This window comes from Pseudoliparis swirei, chromosome 7 (assembly GCF_029220125.1).
Source record: "Pseudoliparis swirei isolate HS2019 ecotype Mariana Trench chromosome 7, NWPU_hadal_v1, whole genome shotgun sequence".
In the NCBI taxonomy this organism is placed as follows: Eukaryota; Metazoa; Chordata; class Actinopteri; order Perciformes; family Liparidae; genus Pseudoliparis; species Pseudoliparis swirei.
In genome coordinates, this window is record NC_079394.1 from 13998593 (window position 1) to 14021626 (window position 23034).

Below are 23034 nucleotides of genomic sequence, written 5' to 3' on the forward strand. Positions count from 1 at the left end.
AGCTGTGTGAAGTCCCCTCCTGCTTCAAACGCTCCACCATCATCCCGGTTCCCAAAACATCCTCCATCACTGGACTGAATGACTACAGGCCCGTCGCCCTGACGTCTGTGGTCATGAAGACCTTTGAGAGACTGGTATTGACCCATCTGAAGGGCATCACAGGCCCCCTGCTGGACCCTCTGCAGTTTGCCTGCCGGGCAAACAGGTCAGTGGATGATGCGGTCAACATGGGGCTGCACTCCATCCTGCAACACCTCGACTCCCCAGGGACCGATGCAAGGATGCTGTTCGTGGACTTCAGCTCAGCGTTCAACACCATCATCCCAGAAGTCCTCCTCACCAAACTCACCCAGCTCACTGTGCCGGCCTCCACCTGTCAGTGGATTACAAACTTCCTGATGGACAGGAAGCAGCAGGTGAGGCTGGGAGAAACAATATCCAGCACCCGGTCAGTCAGCACTGGTGCACCTCAGGGATGCGTGCTCTCCCCACTGCTCTTCTCCCTCTACACCAACGACTGCACCTCAGGAGACCCATCTGTTCAACTCCTAAAATTTGCAGACGACACATCAGTCATCGGCCTCATCCGTGATGATGACGAGTCTGCATATAGGCGGGAAGTTGAGCAGCTGGTCCTGTGGTGCGGTCGCAACAACCTAGAGCTGAACACGCTTAAGACTGGAGATGACAGTGGACTTCAGGAGGAGCCCCCCAGCACTGCCCCCCCTCACCATACTCAATAACACTGTGTTGGCTGTGGAATCCTTCAGGTTTCTGGGATCCACAATCTCCCGGAACCTGAAGTGGGAACCTAATGTCAACAAAATCATCAAGAAGGCCCAGCAGAGGTTGTACTTCCTGCGCCAGCTTAGGAAGTACAACCTGCCTCAGGAGCTGCTGGTCATGTTCTACACCGCAGTTATAGAGTCTGTTCTGTGCACATCAATCACTGTCTGGTTTGGATCGGCCACCAAACTGGACCAGAACAGACTCCAACGGACAGTCAGGTCTGCAGAGAAGATCATCGGTGCCAACCTGCCCACCATCCAAGACCTGTACACCTCCAGTCAGGAAACGGGCAGGAAAAATCACTGCAGACTCCTCCCACCCCGGACACAAACTATTCAAACTCCTCCCCTCTGGTAGACACTACAGATCACTTCGCCAAAACCTCGAGACACAAAAACAGTTTCTTCCCCCTCGCCATCTCACTACCAAACAATAACCCACAGTAACATATATATTTATCCCTTCTCTTCTCGCACTCTCCACTTCTTCTGGCACTACTGTTTCACAGCTACTGTATATAGCCATTCCTCTTGTATATACTTTGTCACTTTCTAAAACTTCTTAGACCGTTGCACTGTTTGTTCTGTACTGCACTGTTTGTTTTGTTTGTTCTGTATTGTAATGTATATTTTGTGTAAGCACTGAGAGACACTTTACCAAGTCAAATTCCTTGTTTGTGCAAACTACTTGGCCAATAAAACTGATTCTGAAGTAACAGTACTAATACATAGGAGAGTACATGTTAGTAAAAGTATTAATAGATATTTGAATATATATTATATAACATATTTTGAGTTTTATAGTACTATAAGTGTTTTTCATGACTTAAACAAATCTAGTATGTCTAAATATATAATTACATAGATATTAACTAGAAACACTAATTAGTTTCTTTGCCTTCAGTTAACATTGAAATGTTTCTCTAATTACATTTAAATTAGACTTTTAAACTGTGTGAAAAATAACAAAACACTTTCGTCACATTCATATTTGTCTGGACGACGAAGGCGTGAAAATGTTTACGTTGTTTTCCAAAAATGATATATTGACACTTTCAAGATTATTTTTATGAACTCAACATTTAACAAAACGGTATTTTTAAAGAAGGTAAAAGTCACTTTGTTTATATCCGTGTGTCCATGAACCAAGGGGGCGTGTCCTCAGCCCAGGGCCACATCCCATTGGTTGCAGGGTGACCTCACGACATGGACATGCTCTTGGGGGCGTGTCCTCGGCCCAGGGCCACGTCCCATTGGCTGCAGGGTGACCTCAAGAAGCGTGCGTGTCCTCGGCCAAGGGCAACCTCCCATTGGCTGCAGGGTGACCTCACGAAGTGGCGGTGCTCTTGGGGGCGGGCTCCGTCTCGTACTCGATCTCCACGTATGAACGCTTCTTCCTCGCCGCCGCGCCACTGGCCGGAGACTTGCCCTTCGACCCGGAGGCCTTCGTCTTCTTCGTCTCTACCTCCATCTCCTCCTCTTCCTCACTGGACTCCTCGTCCTGCTCCTCCTCGTCGCTGCTCGTCCTCAGTTTGTTCATTTCCTGAGAGGAGACATAACAAGACCTTTAGACTGGAAACTGACTAGTTTATTAATACAATTATAAAACATTACTAACACTTAAATAATGTTGGATATTTAGATTATATAGTCTATTTAAATGACTAGTTCTAGCCTTGATGGAGCAGAACATATGTATATATATACAGGACTGTCTCAGAAAATTAGAATATTGTGATAAAGTTCTTTATTTTCTGTAATGCAATTAAAAAAACAAAAATGTCATGCATTCTGGATTCATTACAAATCAACTGAAATATTGCAAGCCTTTTATTCTTTTAATATTGCTGATTATGGCTTACAGCTTAAGAAAACTCAAATATCCTATTTCTAAATATTAGAATATCATGAAAAAGTATACTAGTAGGGTATTAAACAAATCACTTGAATCGTCTAATTAACTCGAAACACCTGGAAACACATTTTCAAATGTTTGATTTTGTTTTGCTGTTATAAATCTTTTTTTTACTTGGTCTGAGGAAATATTCAAATTTTATGAGATAGGATTTTAGAGTTTTCTTAAGCTGTAAGCCATAATCAGCAATATTAAAAGAATAAAAGGCTTGCAATATTTCAGTTGATTTGTAATGAATCCAGAATGCATGACATTTTTGTTTTTTTAATTGCATTACAGAAAATAAAGAACTTTATCACAATATTCTAATTTTCTGAGACAGTCCTGTATATATGTTTATTATATTAAAGTTTAAATTCATATTATAATATCGGATGATTCTGTATCCAGAGAGAAGCAGAACTTTATAACATATGAGTATTATAATAATAATAAATGTATATACAGGACTGTCTCAGAAAATTAGAATATTGTGATAAAGTTCTTTATTTTCTGTAATGCAATTAAAAAAACAAAAATGTCATGCATTCTGGATTCATTACAAATCAACTGAAATATTGCAAGCCTTTTATTCTTTTAATATTGCTGATTATTTTTTACAGCTTAAGAAAACTCTAAAATCCTATCTCATAAAATTTTAATATTTCCTCAGACCAAGTAAAAAAAAAGATTTATAACAGCTGAGTGTTTGTCAAGGCTCAGGAAACCCTTGCAGGTGTTTCGAGTTAATTAGACAATTCAAGTGATTTGTTTAATACCCTACTAGTATACTTTTTCATGATATTCTAATATTTAGAGATAGGATATTTGAGTTTTCTTAAGCTGTAAGCCATAATCAGCAATATTAAAAGAATAAAAGGCTTGCAATATTTCAGTTGATTTGTAATGAATCCAGAATGCATGACATTTTTGTTTTTTGAATTGCATTACAGAAAATAAAGAACTTCATCACAATATTCTAATTTTCTGAGACAGTCCTGTATAAATAAATATCTATATTAATTTATATATAAATATATTTACATAAATGTACATATATAAATATATATATATAATTAAATATCTATATAAACAAATATATAACCAAATATATAAATTAATATGTATAAATTAGGGCTGTGAAACGATTACAATTTTTAATCAGGTTAATCACAGGTTTCTGTGGATTAATCATGATTAATCCCATATATACATTCAGGGTTTTTCCTGGGTGAAAATGGGTCTTCGGTGCTCCCAAAAATTTTTGTGTCTGTTCGTTGAGTGAGTGATCAGCAGCTGGCCGCTCGGTCCATTCGCGCACCTCACAGTTGCGTATTGATCAGACAAGAAGGCACGCTTATCAACTCCAGTGTTTCCCCAACTATTATAAGGGTTAGGGCGACAGAGCGATGCGCGCGCCGGCATCGACGCTCTGCGGCGACCGCGATCGGCATATTGAGCACCCCTGCATTAAAACATTAAAGAGCCGAGAGTTTTTTTCAGCGTGAGAAATACGATGTGTGGCGGGAGTGCGTGAGTTAAGACCGAAATGCGTGAGTCTCACGCTCAATGCGTGACACTTGAGAGCCCTGCATTGCTCACCAGTGCGCGCGCCAGCATCGGAGCTCTGCCGTTGTTGACGGGGGGGGGTGCAAGTGACTTTTTTTCGTCCCGATGTGCGCGCACACGCCGGCATCTGAGCTCTGCGGCGAACGAGACGGAGATCGGAGTCGTGTTAACGCAACACGTAGAGACAGAATAACATGCTGCTGGAGAGACGACCAACAACAGATGGATTGGAAGCTCATTCTGCGCATGCGGTAAAAAAAACAAACTAGTTAAACCTGTAATTTAATTAACTGAGTTAACGCGTTATTTTTCACAGCACTAGTATAAATTAATATATAAATAATATGTATTAAAATTATTTCCAGAGGAGCAAAACGTTATAATGTTTAGATATTATATGTATTATAATTAGGGCTGTCAGCGTTAACGCGTTAATCTATGCGATTAATTTGGCCGCGATTAACGCACTAAAATATTTTAACGCAATTAACGCAACTTTGTTTACTTCCGGTGTCGTTGAAGTTGTTGCACTCCTCTGAGTGTCTAGCCGCGGCAGTCCGCCTCCTTCCTCCCGTCTGCTCCTCGATATTCACAGAGAAGCAGAGGGCGACGTGTCGGTGACGCGGGGCGGAAGGTGCAGGGGACTTTGTTGTTGCTCCGCCCGATGCGCGCGCAGACACGCCGGCATGGAGCTCTGCGGCCGCGAGACGGAGAGCCGAGAAGAGTGACCGACACGTAGAGACAGAATGACATGCTGCTGTAGAGACGACCAGCAACAGACGTTTAGTTTAATACAAGAACAAAGACGTCTTGAAGGAAAGAACCGGACGTTACTTCTGCTGTAATCTGGCGCTACAGAGAACATGACAGGGGGGCGGGGCCTCACCCTGATAGAATGGTGGGGGAAACACTGGGATGTGTCACATGCAAAAGACTTTAAAAGGTAAATTTACATTTTTTTGTAAAATCGAGAAAATGAGCCCAGACTCCAGAGGGTTAACGTGACATATGTGTCAGTTTACCAAGGCCACTGGTTCTGCTGTTCAGTGTTAAAGATGACAGGACCAATGGGGTCTCTAATACACCTTGTTTACTAATCTGATGTTTCACTGAAGAAACAATTTATCATCCACGATATTAAATACCTCGCTGGCACTTTATAGGTAGGAGCCTCTTTGAAACACAGCTCTGTGTGAAGTTTTGTCTTTAAAAAGAATACAATTAAACAAGTGTCTGAAATACACGCTGTCTGAAGGGATTACTCGTTCATTTAGAAGATTTAGTCTTTAGAAGAAAAAAACACTTTTAATCGCGATTAATGAATTTCAAAATGTGCGATTAATTAGTTTTAATCGATTGACAGCCCTAATTATAATATAGGATGGTTCCGTTTCCACAGAACAGGACATTTATTTTGAAAAGACTCCGTTTCTTTACCTCGAAGTCGCTCAGGTCGCTCTCCTCCACTTCTTCTGCTACAAACTCTCTCTTCCCGACGTCCTACAGACAGGAAGTAGACTCGTTATCAGACAGGAAGTAGACTTCCTATCACACAGGAAGTAGACTTGTTGAGCAGGAAGTAGACTCGTTATCAGACAGGAAGTAGTCTCGTCGACAGCTTTAGCTCAACACAACAGATATGAAGACCTTCCTTACCTCGTCGTCCTCTTCCTCCTCCTCTTCCTCACTCTCTTCATCCTGCTGCTCCAGAGCTTTGTCGAAAGCATGAACTGGGAAGTTGTAGATGTCTCCGTACTGAAAACCAGAGTTCAGTTTAATAAATTTAAATATAAATAAATATGTAAATATAAATAAATATGTGCTAATAAAGAAGTGTTACCGTTCCCTGCTTCAGCCGCTCCAGAAGTTCTTTCTCAATGGCGTTGTCCAGCTGAGCGGCAATCAGAGCTTTCTCCTGTTGAGGGGAGGAGTTAGTGAAGGAGACAAGGAGTTAATGAAGGAGACAAGAAGTTAGTAAAGGAGACAAGAAGTTAGTGGGGAAGGATTCCCTGTGTGCGTGTCTGTCCCTGTGTTTGTGTGTCCCCGTGTGTCTCTGTGTCTGCGTGTGCGTCTCACCTCCTTCCTCTTCTCCCTCCTCTCCACTTTCCTGCTGAGAGGAACTATCTTCCTCCTGAAACAAATGGGGACCAAAACAAAACATTTAAATACCTGCTCATCGTATTTTGAAAAGCAACACTGTCACGAGGCACTTTTTTTTTTTAAACTGACAAAGAGAGCAGAGTGTGCTAGTATTCAGTAGTGTGTACTATTGTGTACTGTACTGGGTCCTTACCGTCTCTTCAGCACCAGCTTCCTCATGCGTATAAGGTACTGCGTGATCTTGGTGAAGCGTTGTTTACATTTGTGACGCAGGAATCGAGGCCAGTAGATCAAACTCTCATCGATCATCTCCAGAGCCTTCTCATAGTTCTTACTGAGCTTCACCTGCAACCACATACACACACGTGAGAAAATGTAGTATTTAACAATGACAATTCCAAAGCGTACAGTATACCTTAAAGGGGACATATTATTAAATTCCACTTTTTTTTAGTGCTTCTATACGTTAATTTGGGTATCTGACATGTCTCCCAACACAAAAACGTTGGGAAAAAACAACTCACGCAGCTTGTTGTGGTTCCTCTATATCAGAAACGATATGCTTGAGTGCGTCAAATGGGATCACCACCAACGTCTACGTAGATTTTGAAGCACGCCCATGTAGGGAGTCTGGCTACATGGCCTTGGACCGCCCCCCACCACAACTTTGCAGGTAAAGTTTATTTGAAAGTTGTGTTCATATTACAGACATGAGTCATCAAATAAGTCATAAGTCATCAAATACAACGATTTAATAAGTAAACAAGGTGTAAACGCTAATTAATGGAGGTAAAAACGTTACCCCCCCTGCTTGGTCACTTACTGTTGTCAGATAACACTTTAGTTTACAGATGGAACTTTACTCATGTAGCATTTATATCTTAATGGCGTTCCCGTTACTTGCATTTACACAAACACTTTCACAAACAGTAACTTACATAAACACACTGTATTTGCTACATACTCATACATGCACAAACTATTCACGTACTCGAATCTCTAGCACCACTATGCTCTCAAAACCGCTAACAAGACTGTGAGACCTTAGCCAATGTACAAACAAACAAAAAATATGTAGAAGTGACATTCAGAAACGTCCTGTTGAGCCCTAACTTCTCGAACTTTTTCGGGAGCCTCTTCTTGTTCAGGGTCTGACTCTGGTTCAAAACGATATGGTTGCACGACGCTATCTTCATCTGCAGTAGGCATATTTCTACAAAGGTAATGGCTAGCGGGGCAGCAGCTAGGCGAGCGCATCTCGTGGAGGAGGGGGGAGGGGGGAGCTGGCTCATTCGCATTTAAAGGAACAGGCACTCAAAACAGGTTAATCTGTGGGGAGGTGTTTTTCACAGGGTGAAAAGGGTGCTGTTTGAAATGATTCTTGTGGTATTTTGACCAAAATATGTTACAAACATTTCATTAAGACCCCAAGGAACCATATCAACTTGTGGAAAAATGGGCATACGATGGGTCCTTTAAATGAAACAAATGAATGTGAGACAATAGTTTGATTAAAAGAATAAACATGTATATACATGTTTATTCTTATAAACATTTATACTATATATATATATTTATTATTTTAAATCAAACGATTGTCCTTTATGTGTAAATCCATCTGTTGGACTTTAAATAGTGGTTCAGGCTTTGGTCAGACAGAAAGACATCGGCCCTTCAACACGTTGACCACATGACTCTTGAAGTGAAGGAGCCACATTGAGCAGATATGAACGTTTGCTTTCAGCACAAGCGTCAAATATCAGGCTGGCATCTTCGGATGATTTAAAAGAATAATGTGAATTGTTAACCTTTAGTGGCCACATTACCACCACAGTTAGGGCGTCACTTTGTGACAGCATCGGGTATCCGCGCCTGCTTGTTACCGGAGAGAGAGACGCCCTCACTGTGGCTCCGCTAGCCGGTGATGGAGGAGCCGTAGCTCCGCTAGCCGTAGCTCCGCTAGCCATAGCTCCGCTAGCTCAGCGCTGTGACGTCTGCTTCCTTTAGCACGGCTCTTTAATGTCGCCTCTCCCATGTTTAAATGTCTAATGTGTTGCCACCACACAGAGTAGCCAACATGGTTAAATCTACACTTCTCTGGCATAGTAGAATATCCAGACCGCTTCCCGAGCTATGGCCAGCGAACTTTGCAGTTAAAGGGTACCTGTAGCCCAAAACAACAACGTGCTACATCCATTAGGCGCATCAAATAAATCATATTTTCCCCGCCGCTATTGTCAACAAGTCACGCATAGCCCGAGGCTTTAAATTTCTTTGTCAACATTCCGAGTCCGTGAACGCTTCAGTGCGCAGACATCTTGCCAGTTATTTACTCATGTCAAAGGTCACTATGACGTAGAGTCGTTGAAAGGAATTCAGCCAATCCGGAGCCACTTCTACACGCGTTGCTTCTTGGGATAGATCGGTGGCCTCAAACCAGTTCACGTCTGGAGTTCACGCCAAGATGGCGCAGTGCAAGGCGTCGTTGTCTAAATAATAAACGGACTCACACCAACTCTGGTGATCGCAAATTAGCCTACATCAGGGCTCTCAAGTCTCACGCATTGAGCGTGAGACTCACGCATTTCGGTCTTATCTCACGCACTCCCGCCACACATCGAATTCCTCACCATGAAAAAACCTCTCGGCTATTTAATGCTTGAATGCAGGGGTGCTCAATACGCCGATCGATTGTTCCGCTGCAGAGCTCCGACGCCGGTCTGCGCGCATTGGGATGGAGCAAAAATAGTCACTAGCACCCCGTCAACAACTCTTTTCGGCTCGATGCCGGCGCGCGCAATGGTCAGCTGTATCGGGTGCTAATGGAAATCTCACGCTTGCCTGTCTTCAAAACTTGAGAGCCCTGCTACATGAAACAACTGGCAAACTTACCGATTTGACAGTTCTCCCTCGGGTGCAGGCCCCCGAACATGTCGGCCGAACATTGCATCAATGAAAGACACCTCCAGCGCTGGCTTATGCGCGATGTAGCTATCAAGCTCACGCTTTTGTGTGAAGCAGATGAGGTCTAATGACACTATATCATCGGACATAAGTTTGTGTTCTTTACAACAAATGCACTCTATGTCTGTTTTTTGTGGCACACATTTCCCACAACTGCACCAAACGTCCGCCGACTTGCGTGCACGGTCCGCACGGTGAAGCATCTGTACCGGCGGTCCTTCGGCATCAACTTCATCAGAATCATCGCTATCATCGCTGTCACAATTCACTAAATGGGGATAGTCTGCTTTTAAAGGTTCAAACAAGTATCCAGTTGCTGAATCAGACAATCTTTCATCGTCCATATTTCGCCCGTTTTCTTTATTATTATCAAGTTCTCAGCATTTGTTTGCGGCCGACGTTGTTTACATTGGTTTCTGAACACATCCGCTGTGGCTGGCTGTCGATCTATCAACGATGTGACGTCACACCACCGGCGCCATATTCAAGCACCAGTGCAATGAAGCTTGTCGGAGTTGAGGGACTTTGAACAGCCTAAACTACATATTGTTATTGAATACTGGACCGTCAGCGCATGAATAACCTTTAGAAACACATTATCTTTTGATCTGGCTACATATTCGCGATCTCAACAGGTACCCTTTAAGGTGCATTCACTTGCAACGTGAAAAAATAATTACTGCGCTGGCAGCTTATATTTTAAGCGTCTTTCTTTCAAAAACATATTAATTATTTCAAACTCGGCGTCAATAAGCATTTGTGATTATAACTAATTTCCATGACTTTTCCAAAACTTTTGGGATTTAAGTTTTTTCCATGACTTTTCCGGGCCTGGAAATTACCATTTTAAAATTCCATGACGTTTACAGGTTTTCCATGACCGTACGAACCCTGACATATATATTTATATCCGTATGTATAAATGTTGCTCACCTTCTCCCACATCTTAGCAGGAAACGCTGCTCGCTCAATCACCTTCATGTAGAGGAAACACTGACCTGAGGACAACCGGGGGGTTACTACTGGTAATACTTATAACACTTTAACTACTGATAAAACTTTAACGACTGATATTAAATCATGTAAATACAGATAATAAATCATGTAAATACAGATATTAAATCATGTAAATAGATATTAAAACATGTAAATACAGATAATAAATCATGTAAATACAGATAATAAATAATGTAAATACAGATATTAAATCATGTAAATACAGATAATAATTCATGTAAATACAGATATTAAATCCTTAAACTTCTCAACACTGTCGTAGTTTCTGGAGGTTGTGTGCGTCTCAAACACTTTTGTGGCCATAAACATGGCGTCTCACCCTTCTCCTCCCGGATGGTGGCGTACTGGCTGTTGGCGAGCGGGCAGGAGGACCGGTTACACAACCCTGTGATGTTGAACTCATTACGGCAGAAGCCCTGATTCCTGGTCCTGAGGGCAGAGACGCTCATCGTCATCATCATCATCATAACATTGTTCATCTTTGTCCTCCAGGCGAACAAAAATGTTCTCAGCTTCTCGTTAATATAAATATATATACATATATATGACATTAACCAAATATTGTGATGCTTCGTTCATAATAGTTTTAAATCAATAAAATCGAATGCAGCTCAATACTGAAGATTATTATCAATATATTTAGATTCCAGTGTTTCTGACTCTTGAAACTGGTTTTCATGAAGAAGATCATTGATTAACAAAACTCAAGAGACATGAGAAGAAAAACACAAAGAATCCCAAAAGATAAAATACACAAATAAATATTAAATGTAAAATAATCCATATTACACCAACAGGATTTAAACACAAATGTAGTAAATGTACATCATTATACGCAGTATATTAATATATATGGACAGGAAGTAAAAGTACATGAATATATATTATTCATTATTATTCAAAAATAATCTAATGATTATAATAATATACACTTTTATTAATCCCCAAGGGGAAATTAGTTCTCTGCATTTAACCCATCCTTAGTTATTAAGGAGCAGTGGGCTGCAGTGATGCGCCCGGGAAGCAACTGGGGGTTCAGTGCCTTGCTCAAGGACACTTCGACTTGCAACTAATGGGGAGAGCCGGGATCGAACCAACAACCTTGGGGTTGAGGGACGGCCCTCTTACCCCACTGAGCTACAGCCGCCCCTACAACCAGTCACTTTACCGTTATATAGTTTAAATAATAATATTATAATATTTATTACAGCTCACAGTCACCTACCACCAGTATGTATATAGTATTAATACATAACTTGTTTATATATTTAATGATCTGATTGGAGACTCTTGTGTTCACATGAAAACTTACTTGACTTTGAAGGAGCAGAACTGTTGGTTCCCGATGATGTCCCAGATCACCTGCACAGATCACATGGTCAGAAATAAACATTAAGCATGACACGTTTAATAACGAGTTCACGCATTTAATAAAGTTTTACTGAAACATCAGACCCATCATTAACTCTCCACGTGCTTATTTCGCAGAGAAATATGACGTCAGTTTAACGGATTAGAATGTGAATAAATAGTACTTAAATGAAAGATGGTGTATGACGTGTTGAAATGATCCTACAATAAAGTGTTATTAAAGTATTACTATGTTCACAGAACCCGACACGTTTTTGGAAGTCACGTGGGACATGGACACTGTTTCCAGCTAGAGAACCGCCGGTATTACCTATTAAATACGTTTACCGTATGTGATAATACAAATAATAATACAAATATAGTGTACACATAATCTATTCTAGATGGACCATGTTCTGAAATAGTTATCAGCTAGCGTTAGCATGAGTAGCGTTAGCACGTGTAAGGAGTAGTGTATTAAACTCACGTCGTCGTGTTGCATCTTGACTCGCGCGCAGAAGCTCGCTGCTTCACGTCCACCACACGTGCGTTGGTTTTATTAATATTAAACACGTTAATATTCAGTCCCGGACGAGAGTTTCTGTCTCCGTAGCCACATGTACGGTCAGGAAGCCACCATTTTTTTTGTTTGCAACGGGCGAGATCTCGGTGTCGTGACGTCATTGAAGCAAGGAAGTGTCGCGATATCTGGAAAAGTTATTTTCAACAACAAAATTTTTTTTAATCTATTATTCTCTGGCGTTACTATCGCTTATTTGTATCATTATTGTTATTATACACTTTATATTTTTTGATTTTAGTTTAAATATATTTATTTACTTTACTTTTAATGCAGTTGATATGTTGTCAGTACTAATGGTGTCAGTACAGTATTATGTATATTTACACTTAAGTATATATATATACATATCTGTTGTAATCTTGAATTAAACTCTCTCAGAAAATATAAAAATAAAATATAAAAATATAAAAATATAAAAATATAAATATAAAAGTATAAAAATATAAAAATATAAAAATATAAAAATATTTAAAAAATGAAATAATTAGTTTTAAAAGTTTAAAAATATAAATATATAATATATTAAATGAATTAAATTAATACATTAAATAAATACACAACTCCTGAACGTCACTTGATAAATGTTTCTTTTATGATTAATAATTGTAGTTCTCACATTGATAAATGTACTATTTAATACAAATACATTTTAAAGAAAGTTTTACTCTGTTCCTCTCCTCCTCCCTCCTCCTCTCCTCCCTCCTCTCCCCTCCTCTCCCTCCTCCTCCATCCTCCTCTCTCCTCTACTTTCTCTCTTGGCAACAACAAAGATTTTTTTAAACATTATTTACTTACTTTACATTTAACATTTCGGGTTATATACTATTTTTCACAAATTATTATATTCTTTATGATTTTTTGTTGTAAATTTTTTCTTTATAATCTAGAATAAAATAAATTGAGAAAATTATTTGTTAAACTATAAAAGCACACTATTTGTAAATAAAATTTAAAGGTGTTTTTCTTTATTGAATATTAATTGTAGTTTGACTCCGATATAACTTATCTCGTGACTTCAGGTTCAGGATCAGACGGGCTGAGGCGCATTGCGTAACAAGTTTAGGCAGCACCTTTCACAGATGGTCCGTGAACGCACCAATCATCACACTCTTGAACCAGAAGGATAACTAGTAAAAGAGGCGCTGCAGCTTTCTGTCTGGGCTCTCCAGCTTTTTGAGTCACGGTGTCACTTTATATTTACATTTATATTTATTGTATTTTATTATCATCCACTGTGACGCTGACGTCACTCAGGAAACACATACATACTCTGTGTGTTTGTGTTTAGATTTAACGGCTTCGGAAAAGAAGGGTTTGTTTCTCCGGCTTTGCGCGGTGCATTGTGGGAAGAGCCGCCTACGGAAGCAGCTACAGTGGAACGTGGCGGCGTGGAAGGAACCAGACTCATAAAGTTCAGATAATAATCACGTTTTAAAACTTCCTGTTTTCTTCCCTTCAATGAATTTCAATTTATATATATATATATATATATACATGTACATATATGTATTGATATATATTTATATTTTTACATATATTTACATAGATGATGTAGTTATTAGTGTCGGCTGTATCTCATGGTGGTTGTCATTGTAACCACCAGGCACCCGATTCAATCCCTCTCTACTAATCGTTCTTGTTGAAGTGTCCTTGAGCAAGGCACTGCACCCACAATTGCTCCTTAATGACTAAGGATGGGGTCAAAGGATACATTACTATTATTATTAATAATAATGTGTTCCTGCTTCTGATCTCACTGATATTTGAATAAAATCTGCAATAAAATGTAAAAAAATTAAAATGTCCTATAATTGTGAATTTCTTAAGTAATTTTTTTTATATATAAATATATATTTATATATAGAAAATCAAGCTTTATAATATAAAATATTTAAAAATATTTATAATATAAAATGTAGATATATATATATATATACATTTTTTGCTGTACTAGTAAACCTAGTTTAATTAATTAAAGGTGGTGGTCAGAAACAGGAAGAAGAGACTCAGTGAAAAACACAGAAAGATGGTTTATTCAGTAAATATTCAGCCGCTGTACAACATGGCATCTTAAAGGTTCTTCTGCTCTCTTTGCTCACACACCCCAAACAGCAGCAGCCTGGGACACCAAGGAAACATGGGTAAACAAAAACCTAACCAACAAACCGAGAGGCGCTCCAAAGCCACAACAGACGAAGTCAGAACATGCAACGCACACCGATTTACACCGAGCTATAGGCATGCAAAAACACACACGCACACACACTCAGGCACACACTCTGACACACACTCAGGCTGGAGGTCCACCTAGACTCTGGTCCTCGTCTACCCCCCAGGTGCATTTTGTGTATTCGCAGACCGGTTGATCTGTAAATATATTTTTAAGGTCTGGTCGGAGAACGTTTGTGTTTTATTTAAATGTCGTGAATAAATCTCTTCTTGTTTCTCTCACAAGACGAGTTCTAGAACGAGAAGCCGGGTTCTGATGGGTAAACACGCGTTCTAGAACTTTATCTATAGATATATATATATAATATTCTAGAGCGGTGTGGAATGTGCTGAGATGAGGGCCTGTCTCTCTAGAACATGAAGATTGTGTTTTTTGGATGAGACAAGTGGTTCCGTGTGTGTGGTTCCACAACAAGAGGTTTTGTGTGTGGTTCCACAACAAGCGGATCCATGTGTGGTCATGTGTGTGGTTCCGCAACAAGCAGTTCTGTGTGTAGTTCCGTGTGTGGTTCCACAAGTGGTTTCATGTGTAGTCCCATGTGTGGTTCCACAACAAGCGGTTCCATGTGTGGTTCCACAACACGAGGAACACGTTCTGCAGAATCAAAAACGACACAAGCAAGATCGAGAATATTTAAAGGGATGTGGACATGAACTAATAAAAAAATGTGAGCGGCGTGAGGGTTCTAGAACCTGAAGCAGAACCTTAAGTGTTTTTGTATCGAAAAAACAAAACCAAAAAACAACGAGACGCGTTCCAGAGTCGTGGCTGGAGGACGGGTCGGGTTCTACGATCTAGAGCCGGAGAGTTCTAAACAAACGACTCCAGAACGTCAACAGAACCGGATGTGACGGAGAACCCACGGTGCTTGATATCCAGAATGGGCCGCTGGGTTTTGGGGGGGGGGGGGGTTCAGGCGAAGCGGTTGCTAACGGCGACGTCACCGGCAGAGTGGCACGCTGTTGTGGGCGGAGCTACATCAGCTAAGGAGCAGGGGATTGTGGGAGATTGAGTTCTCTTCCACAACCCACAGAGTTCCAACCCCCAAAAAAACAAGGAGCGCAAGTCAGTTAAAAGAACCAGGAGGGAATCGAACCGCCGGGTCACGAACACGGGACAGAAGAGCGTAAAAGAACAATGTAAAAGAACAATGTACAAAGAACGTGTATAAACATATCAACAAAACAAACTGTACAGATATGAAAGCCGGAGATAAGAAGGAAACATCTTTTATAAAAACACTAAATCAACACTGGATTCATCACAGCTGACAGGAGGGGAGGAGGCTGCTACAGGTCGACCATCACGCTGTGATTTCGGGGCTTTTTAAGTGAAACTCAGGACCAATCAGGACGGATCAATACTGCATCAGGAAGATGCCAAAGGAACGTTTTGGGAAAACCTTCATTAATAGTTTATAAACGTTTATAAACGTGTAATAAAGGTTCTGGAGAACGTGACGAATAGTGAACATGAATAAACACTCGGATGCACTGAAACGACATCGCGGTGAGTTATAAACAGTAAATGTTACAGATTATGAACGTCACAAACAAATAATCAATATCCGACATTGATCTCCGATTCCCCAAAAGTACGTTCTGCGTTCCTTCGTCCCGAAGTCATGAAATAAAAACATGTTTATTCCTCTGCCGTCATCCTAGTCGTCCAGAACGCGTAGCTCGATGTTAGCGTCCGCCTGCTGCCAGAAGGCCTTCTGGGTAATGTAGGAACCAGAAGAAGACGTAACGAAACGTGTCCTTTGGGCTTTTTTCTCTCTTCAGACTTTAAGCGTCTCAGTTCGTCAGGTGACCTGCAGGAAGAGGGCGGGGCCAGTACGACGCTCTGTGATTGGACACAGTCCCTCCCGTGTTACCCCTTACAGCAGAGTGGTTCAGCTCACTGAAGACCCGCCCCTTCATCAACCCGGAGGACTGACAGGGTTTCAGGAAAGATGAGGGGGTGCATGGGGTCTCCTCGGGACCGGGTCCAACCGAGTTTCAGTTATTCCAAATGAGACGGGGTCGCTAGTCTTCTTTGGGGTTCGGGAACGAGGAAGCGTTCCCAACAGGGTCTAAAGAAGTCTGGACCATTATGATGAATAACAGAGGACTGGAGACACTGGTGTAGTCTCCCAGTCTTGGTTGTAGTCCTGGTTGTGTGGTTTCCCAGTCTTGGTGAGGGGGCGGGGCTTCCAAAGAGTAAACAATGATGTCATCCATCTCAATAGTTTGTGGAGCTGTAGTTTCTCTTCACTGGGGGTCTAAGCAGGTCACAGTAAGTCTTTTTGGGGAAGGGCGGCGGAGGGGGTTAGGGTCCTGGTCTTAGGAGGTCTTGACCAGGTCGTAGACGTAGATGTGGAAGTCGTCGTCGAACTTGATGAAGTAGACGGAGGGCTTGGCCTCCACCTGGTGGATGACCATCCCCGACCGCTTGCCCCCGTCCTCCTTGGCATACTCCACCTGTTTGCCCACCAGACTGTCTACCACCTCGCCGGGCTCCCGCTCCGCCGCCACGCTGTCGTCTACAGAGGGGGAGACAGGGTCATTCTGATTGGTCACCAGGTCAGCGGCTGTAGTAAGAGAACACGTTAAACACCACAGCTTCAAACAGGAGACTTCTGTACAACCAGAGGAGTCTCCCCCTGGTTGTCAGGAGAGAGAATGCAGCTTTATGACATGAAGCATAGACTTCTATACAACCAGAGGAGTCGTCCCCTGGTGGTCGTGAGAGAGAACTCACTGGAGTCGGGCATGATGCGCAGGTCTCCCTCCTTGTAGTCGTCCAGCAGCTGGTACATGTAGAGAACCGGGTCTTTCTCGTAGGTGATGTAGAACCAGGCGGTCATGATGGGGGCTCTGGCCAGCACCATCCCCCTCCACTCCTCCTTCGGCCCGTCCTCTGTCTCGAACATGTGCTCCACCGCTTTGCCGATCATCGTCTCCGCCAACATGGAGTCGCTCACGCGGGCAGGAGCTGGAACCAATCACAGAGAGTGGGAGTGGCTTATTAAAAGTGTACATTTTACAGACACTGGGGAAGTTACTACTCCTTCACTTTACATTACACGTCATTTAGCTGACTCTTTTATCCAAAGCGACTTACAATCCTGTTACATTCATACACCGTAGACGCAGCTACAGGGAGCAATTCAGGGTTAAGTGTCTTGCTCAAGGACACATTGACTAGGGGATTGAACCTCGAACCCTCTGATTGAAAGACGGACCTGCTACCCACTGTCGCACCACTTGAAGATTCTATATTGTTTTTTTATTAATGTGAGAAAGAATGTGTGTGTGTATATATATATATATATATATGTATGAATAAAAAAACAATACTGTTGAAAATATAGTATAAAAATAATCAATATAGCAAGTAACCAAAAAGAAATGATTCTGGTATTTATTTAAATATAAAAAAGACCAAGAATACAAAATGATAATTAAAAGGAGATAATAAAAAATATGAACTAATAAAAGAAATAGCAATAAAAGCAACAAAGCACATACAACAAAAACAAAAAAATGTAAGCAATGATAATAATTAGTAGTTAAAGGTTAATACTCTGTTCTTAAGACTATAATCAATAATCGATTTTACATCTCTATTTCTCCGTTTTAGTTTCTCACGTCTCAGATTTATTTTATTTTAAACAAAGAAATATCTGATAATATTCCAAAAAGGCTGTGATGGACATTTTGTTCCCACCTTTCGTTAAATTAATTACTCTCGTACTAACAAACTCTAACTTTTATATTTCAATAAAAAAAGTAATTTAAATCCTTCAACTGCAGTTCCTCCGGTGCCCTCCAGGTGCTGCTGTGACAGTAACAAGGAGAGGACTCACCCACTCGGTCGGGCAGCACCTCCAGGCCCACCACCCGCTCGTCGCTGTACAGCTCCAGGCCGTAGATGCAGTCGAAGCCGTCGTACTTGATCAGGTAGAGGGATGGGTTGACGGGGACCTGGTCCAGCACGGTCCCCTTCCACTGGGAGGACTTGCCTGAGAGGCGGAAGAAGACGGGTTTAGAGCAACTCCCCAATTTAAAATACACCCCCCCCCCCCTTCTTGAGTCTCACTTACTGCCCTCCTTCCAGATGTGCTGGATCCTGCAGCCCACGATGTTCCTTCTTGGCGGAGCCAGAGTCTTACTGGGACCAACGCTGGTCCTCTGCTTCCTGCAGGGAGAAAAAGAGATGATGAAGATGATGAAGTCAGGAGATGAAGATGTACTCTCATTTAACATCTGGCCTCTTTCTTAATAAAGAACGCACAAACGAAGGAGACTCCAAACGCCACACTCACTTCTTCTTCTTCATCATGTTTGCAGAAACGCCGGAATGTCCTGCAACACAAACGCATCGGTCACTGATGGGGCGGTGCGTTCAGGGACGCTAACCAACAACCGTTTTAATGTGGGGGAAAAGAAACCCTGTGATGTCAGAGACTAACCCCCGTCTGGTCGGGGGGGCCGCGGGGCCGGTGGGCTCTTGAATGGGGTCTTCATTCATCCAACTGTAAGGGGGGCAGCCAGGCCGCCAGTCCAGACTAAATGCTGGTGGAAGAGATCTGTGTGACAACAGGCCGAGGGGGAAAGGAAGGCGGGGGGGGGGAGGGGGGGAAGGAGGGGGAAAGGAGGGAGGAGGTGGCGGGAGAGAAGGAGCACCAGGAATTAGGCCGGGCCCTGGACAGGCTGCATGCAGGCCGGGTGCAGGCTAACACCTGGAGACCGAGGCGACGTCACAGCTGAGGGACGCGATGAGTAGGACGAGTGTTCAGCCTGAGGAAGAACAGGTTATTAACGGGTTAATATTGGGTAATTAACGGGCAATTAACATGTTATTAATGGGTAATTAATGGGTTAATAACATGTTAACTGACACATCTGACTAAAACAACCTGACTCCTTTCAACTCAAGTTGAGGGAAATGAAAACAATAGATAAAGTAAATCATCAATGAGACGTTTGATGACATCACTTCCTGTCTCTGGAAAACCTGAGAATTATATCAACTGATATTGTGTTTTAACAGTAGCTAACATGCTTAATGTTGCTCTTCTTCTTCATGTTTTAACGGTAGTTAACATGCTTAATGTTGCTCTTCTTCTTCATGTTTTAACGGTAGCCAACATGCTTAATGTCGCTCTTCTTCATGTTTTAACGGTAGCTAACATGCTTAATGTTGCTCTTCTTCTACATGTTGTAACGGTAGCTAACATGCTTAATGTTGCTCTTCTTCTTTGTGTTTTAACGGTAGTTAACATGCTTAATGTTGCTCTTCTTCTTCATGTTTTAACGGTAGCTAACATGCTTAATGTTGCTCTTCTTCTTTGTGTTTTAACGGTAGCTAACATGCTTAATGTTGCTCTTCTTCTACATGTTGTAACGGTAGCTAACATGCTTAATGTTGCTCTTCTTCTTCATGTTTTAACGGTAGCTAACATGCTTAATGTTGCTCTTCTTCTACATGTTTTAACGGTAGCTAACATGCTTAATGTTGCTCTTCTTCTTTGTGTTTTAACGGTAGTTAACATGCTTAATGTTGCTCTTCTTCTTCATGTTTTAACGGTAGCTAACATGCTTAATGTTGCTCTTCTTCTTCATGTTTTAACGGTAGCTAACATGCTTAATGTTGCTCTTCTTCATGTTTTAACAGTAGCTAACATGCTTAATGTTGCAATTTTTCTTCTGTAGTTAGTGAAGTTCCCCAGAGTCCAGTTTTCTCCTGAGACCCGGAAGAATATGTTCAAATCAATCTTTTCTACTAAAAGTAGATTTTCAGCCACAATGTAACTTCACATTATATTTCTTTGAATCTCTCATGAGATGAAACATATTAAAATCCTGGTCTACTAAGCGTCCCTCTTCCTCCTCATCCCCCTCTTCCTCAGTGGTGTTGATATAACATCACTAGGAGGACTTTCTTGATCATGCTTCATCTTCACACTGCTTAGAGGAAGATGATGATGAAGAACAAAGATACAGTGAACACATGATCCTCTGCACCCTGTCAGTATGTGTGTGTGTGTGTGATTGTTTTGGCTGCTGCTGATGATGATGAAAATGACCATCTCAGAGGTCACAGTTTACCTAACGTTACCTTCCTCCTCCTCCTCTACCTCACTAACTGACCACCACGGACATGCAGCTCCTGCATCTCTAAACGTGCAGACAGCTCCGCTGCAGACGGCGGCCATATTGCGCCAGTATTTACAAAAAAAACCCGCATCAGTGGAAAAAACAATAAAAAAGGCGCAAGCGAACAAAGGGAGAGGGAGAGGGGGAGGAGGGGGGCTAAGCTAGCTGCTTTGCGGTAAAACGTGAAAGCCGGGCACTCGGAGCGTTACCCTGCCCGCTCGCCTGGTTCGGGTTCGAGGTTCTTACCGAGCCAGCAGGTCCGCGTCGCCGCATAATCCCGATCCACCGCCGTGTGGCTCCGAATCGATCCGCGCTGCCTCGGGTCGGTTGGTGCTCCGCCGCTGCGTCAAGCGGGCCGCGCTGGAGGTGGAGGCACAGCGGAAGTGAGGGGGGCGCGAGCCCTGCAAAATAAAAGCGAGGGTTTTTGCTGCAATTGGGGAGTTTTCTTGTTTTCGTCTTTCTTCTTCGTACGTTTTTTTGTTGGTCGGCTCCAGCACCAGCTTGTTAGATGAATACCGCCACCTAACGTACCGGAGAGGATGTAGACCAGGACCCAGTTTACGTTAGTCCGAAATCATATTTATACAAAAAATGTATTATATATATATATATATATATATATATATACACACGACCGTTCAAAAGTTTGGGGTCATCCAGACAATTTCGTGTATTCCATGAAAACTCACTTTTATTTATCAAATGAATTGAAAATTGAATAGAAAATATAGTCAAGACATTGACAAGGTTAGAAATAATGATTAATATTTGAAGTATTAATTTTGTTCTTCAAACTTCAAGCTCAAAGGAAGGCCAGTTGTATAGCTTATATCACCAGCATAACTGTTTTCAGCTGTGCTAACATAATTGCACAAGGGTTTTCTAATCAGATATTAGTCTTCTAAGGCGATTAGCAAACACAATGTACCATTAGAACACTGGAGTGATCGTTGATGGAAATGGGCCTCTATACACCTATGGAGATATTTCATTAGAAAACAGACGTTTCCACCTTGAATAGTCATTTACCACATTAACAATGTATAGTGTGTATTTTTGATTAATGTTATCTTTATTGAAAAAACAGTGCTTTTCTTTGAAAAATAAAGACATTTCTAAGTGACCCCAAACTTTTGAACGGTAGTGTATGTCTATATATGTATATAGACATACAAATACATATGTATTGTAATGGTAAAATATAGTAATGTCATATTATGTGAAAGTATAGCTTAGGTGATCAGTAGTTTATTGGGAGAGTGATTCGGGGGAGCGGGAACATAAGGGATGGACCAGCCTGCCGTCGTAAAACTAATGGATTTTTACAGTGGGGGGTTATGGAAACAGACAGTATTAGGGGGAGCAGATACAAGTTCTGGGGGGGGGGGGGGGGACTTCTTCTTTGAAGTTGTCATATAATTTTGAATCAACACTTGTGTTTGTTTGACCGGGGCCAAGAGGTGTAACCTAAATGTGTATAAAGAAGGCTGTGACTGTTCGTTGAATCCTGTGTCACAGAGTTCCCTGAGAGCTGTGATGGAACTTTCCTCCTTGCAAGGAATAAAACAGATGAAGGCAATTTTGATTCAGACTTAATTCCTTTTTTCCAGATTAACAAAGAAAATCTTCCACTACAGTATATATATATTACATTAATTAATACTTGTGTACTTTTACTGCTGCTTAACTACATACATTTTATAATATTAGTGTACTTATGTTCTGTACTGTTACTGCTGATACTTTAACTACATGAAGCTGAAAATACTTAGGTACTTTTACGACATAAAGCTCATGATACTTGTGTATTTTAACTACATTAAGCTCATGATACTTGTGTACTTTTACTACATGAAGCTGATGATACTTGTGTATTTTAACTATATAAAGCTCATGATACTTGTGTACTTTTACTACATAAAGCTCATGATACTTGTGTATTTTAACTACATACAGTTTATGATACTTGTGTACTTTTACTCCATGAAGCTGATGATACTTGTGCACTTTTACTGCTTGAAGCTAATGATACAAATAGATTAAGGAATAAGCAATTTATTTTGCCATATTCACAAAATACAATATTCATTTGAGAAAAGCATAATTGAAATGACAAATAATAAAAATGAGTTATTTTAAATATTCTTATATTTATAAACAATTATGATTTTATTTTAAAATGTCAATTCTTTTTTACTGTAATTTGTTTTTATATGCTAATGTTTGTATTGTTTGACATTCGGCAGTTTGTAATTTCTTTTCTTTCACTGTGTTAGTTTTATCCACTAAAACACTGTTCGGCGCTTCTAAAAAGCTCTTATTTTTTAATGATTATAACCGGAAGTGTGATCTATAATCTCCGGTTGCCTTGACACTGGTAATTGTTTGCGTTGAAG

The 23034-nt window shown here is 41.2% G+C and overlaps 2 protein-coding genes and 1 non-coding gene across 4 annotated transcripts; all 3 read right to left on the reverse strand.

The window, feature by feature from the left end:
* Positions 1–1838: 1838 nt before the first annotated feature.
* On the reverse strand, positions 1839–12317 carry mak16 (MAK16 homolog (S. cerevisiae)). Its single transcript, XM_056419789.1, has 10 exons — positions 12170–12317; positions 11645–11694; positions 10652–10761; positions 10249–10313; positions 6545–6696; positions 6328–6382; positions 6092–6166; positions 5908–6006; positions 5689–5751; positions 1839–2331 (listed from the first exon to the last, which is right to left on the reverse strand). The coding sequence occupies exons 1-10, from the start codon at positions 12182–12184 to the stop codon at positions 2116–2118; spliced, it is 900 nt and encodes a 299-aa protein (XP_056275764.1). The 5' UTR covers positions 12185–12317; the 3' UTR covers positions 1839–2115.
* Positions 12318–13290: 973 nt separating this feature from the next.
* LOC130197492 (small nucleolar RNA U13) lies at positions 13291–13390 on the reverse strand. The gene has a single exon (XR_008832464.1). It is a non-coding gene; the product is annotated as a small nucleolar RNA U13 (small nucleolar RNA).
* An 885-nt stretch (positions 13391–14275) lies between these two features.
* On the reverse strand, positions 14276–21059 carry spinb (spindlin b). 2 transcript variants are annotated; one of them, XM_056419826.1, is made up of 8 exons: positions 20885–21059; positions 19222–19279; positions 18952–19068; positions 18805–18844; positions 18583–18677; positions 18346–18501; positions 17238–17471; positions 14276–17019 (listed from the first exon to the last, which is right to left on the reverse strand). In XM_056419826.1, the coding sequence occupies exons 3-8, from the start codon at positions 19004–19006 to the stop codon at positions 16820–16822; spliced, it is 780 nt and encodes a 259-aa protein (XP_056275801.1). In that variant the 5' UTR covers positions 19007–19068; positions 19222–19279; positions 20885–21059; the 3' UTR covers positions 14276–16819. The 2 variants fall into 2 exon arrangements, with proteins under 2 accessions (XP_056275801.1, XP_056275800.1); XM_056419825.1 differs by having other exon boundaries at positions 14276–17067.
* Positions 21060–23034: the final 1975 nt, after the last annotated feature.

Bases quoted from the DNA above. Each gene is read 5' to 3' on its own strand.
- mak16 (XM_056419789.1), bottom strand. The intron at 6,383-6,544 runs GTAAGGACCCAG...CATTTGTTTCAG, and splicing joins AAGCTGGTGCTGAAGAGACG to GAGGAAGATAGTTCCTCTCA. The intron at 6,007-6,091 runs GTAACACTTCTT...TCTGGTTTTCAG, and splicing joins AGCGGCTGAAGCAGGGAACG to TACGGAGACATCTACAACTT.
- spinb (XM_056419825.1), bottom strand. From the start codon at position 19,006: ATGAAGACCCCATTCAAGAGCCCACCGGCCCCGCGGCCCCCCCGACCA. The intron at 18,845-18,951 runs GTTAGTCTCTGA...TTTGTGTTGCAG, and splicing joins GCCCCCCCGACCAGACGGGG to GACATTCCGGCGTTTCTGCA. The intron at 17,472-18,345 runs GTGAGTCCTCTC...GATTGGTTCCAG, and splicing joins GGTGCTGCCCGACCGAGTGG to CTCCTGCCCGCGTGAGCGAC.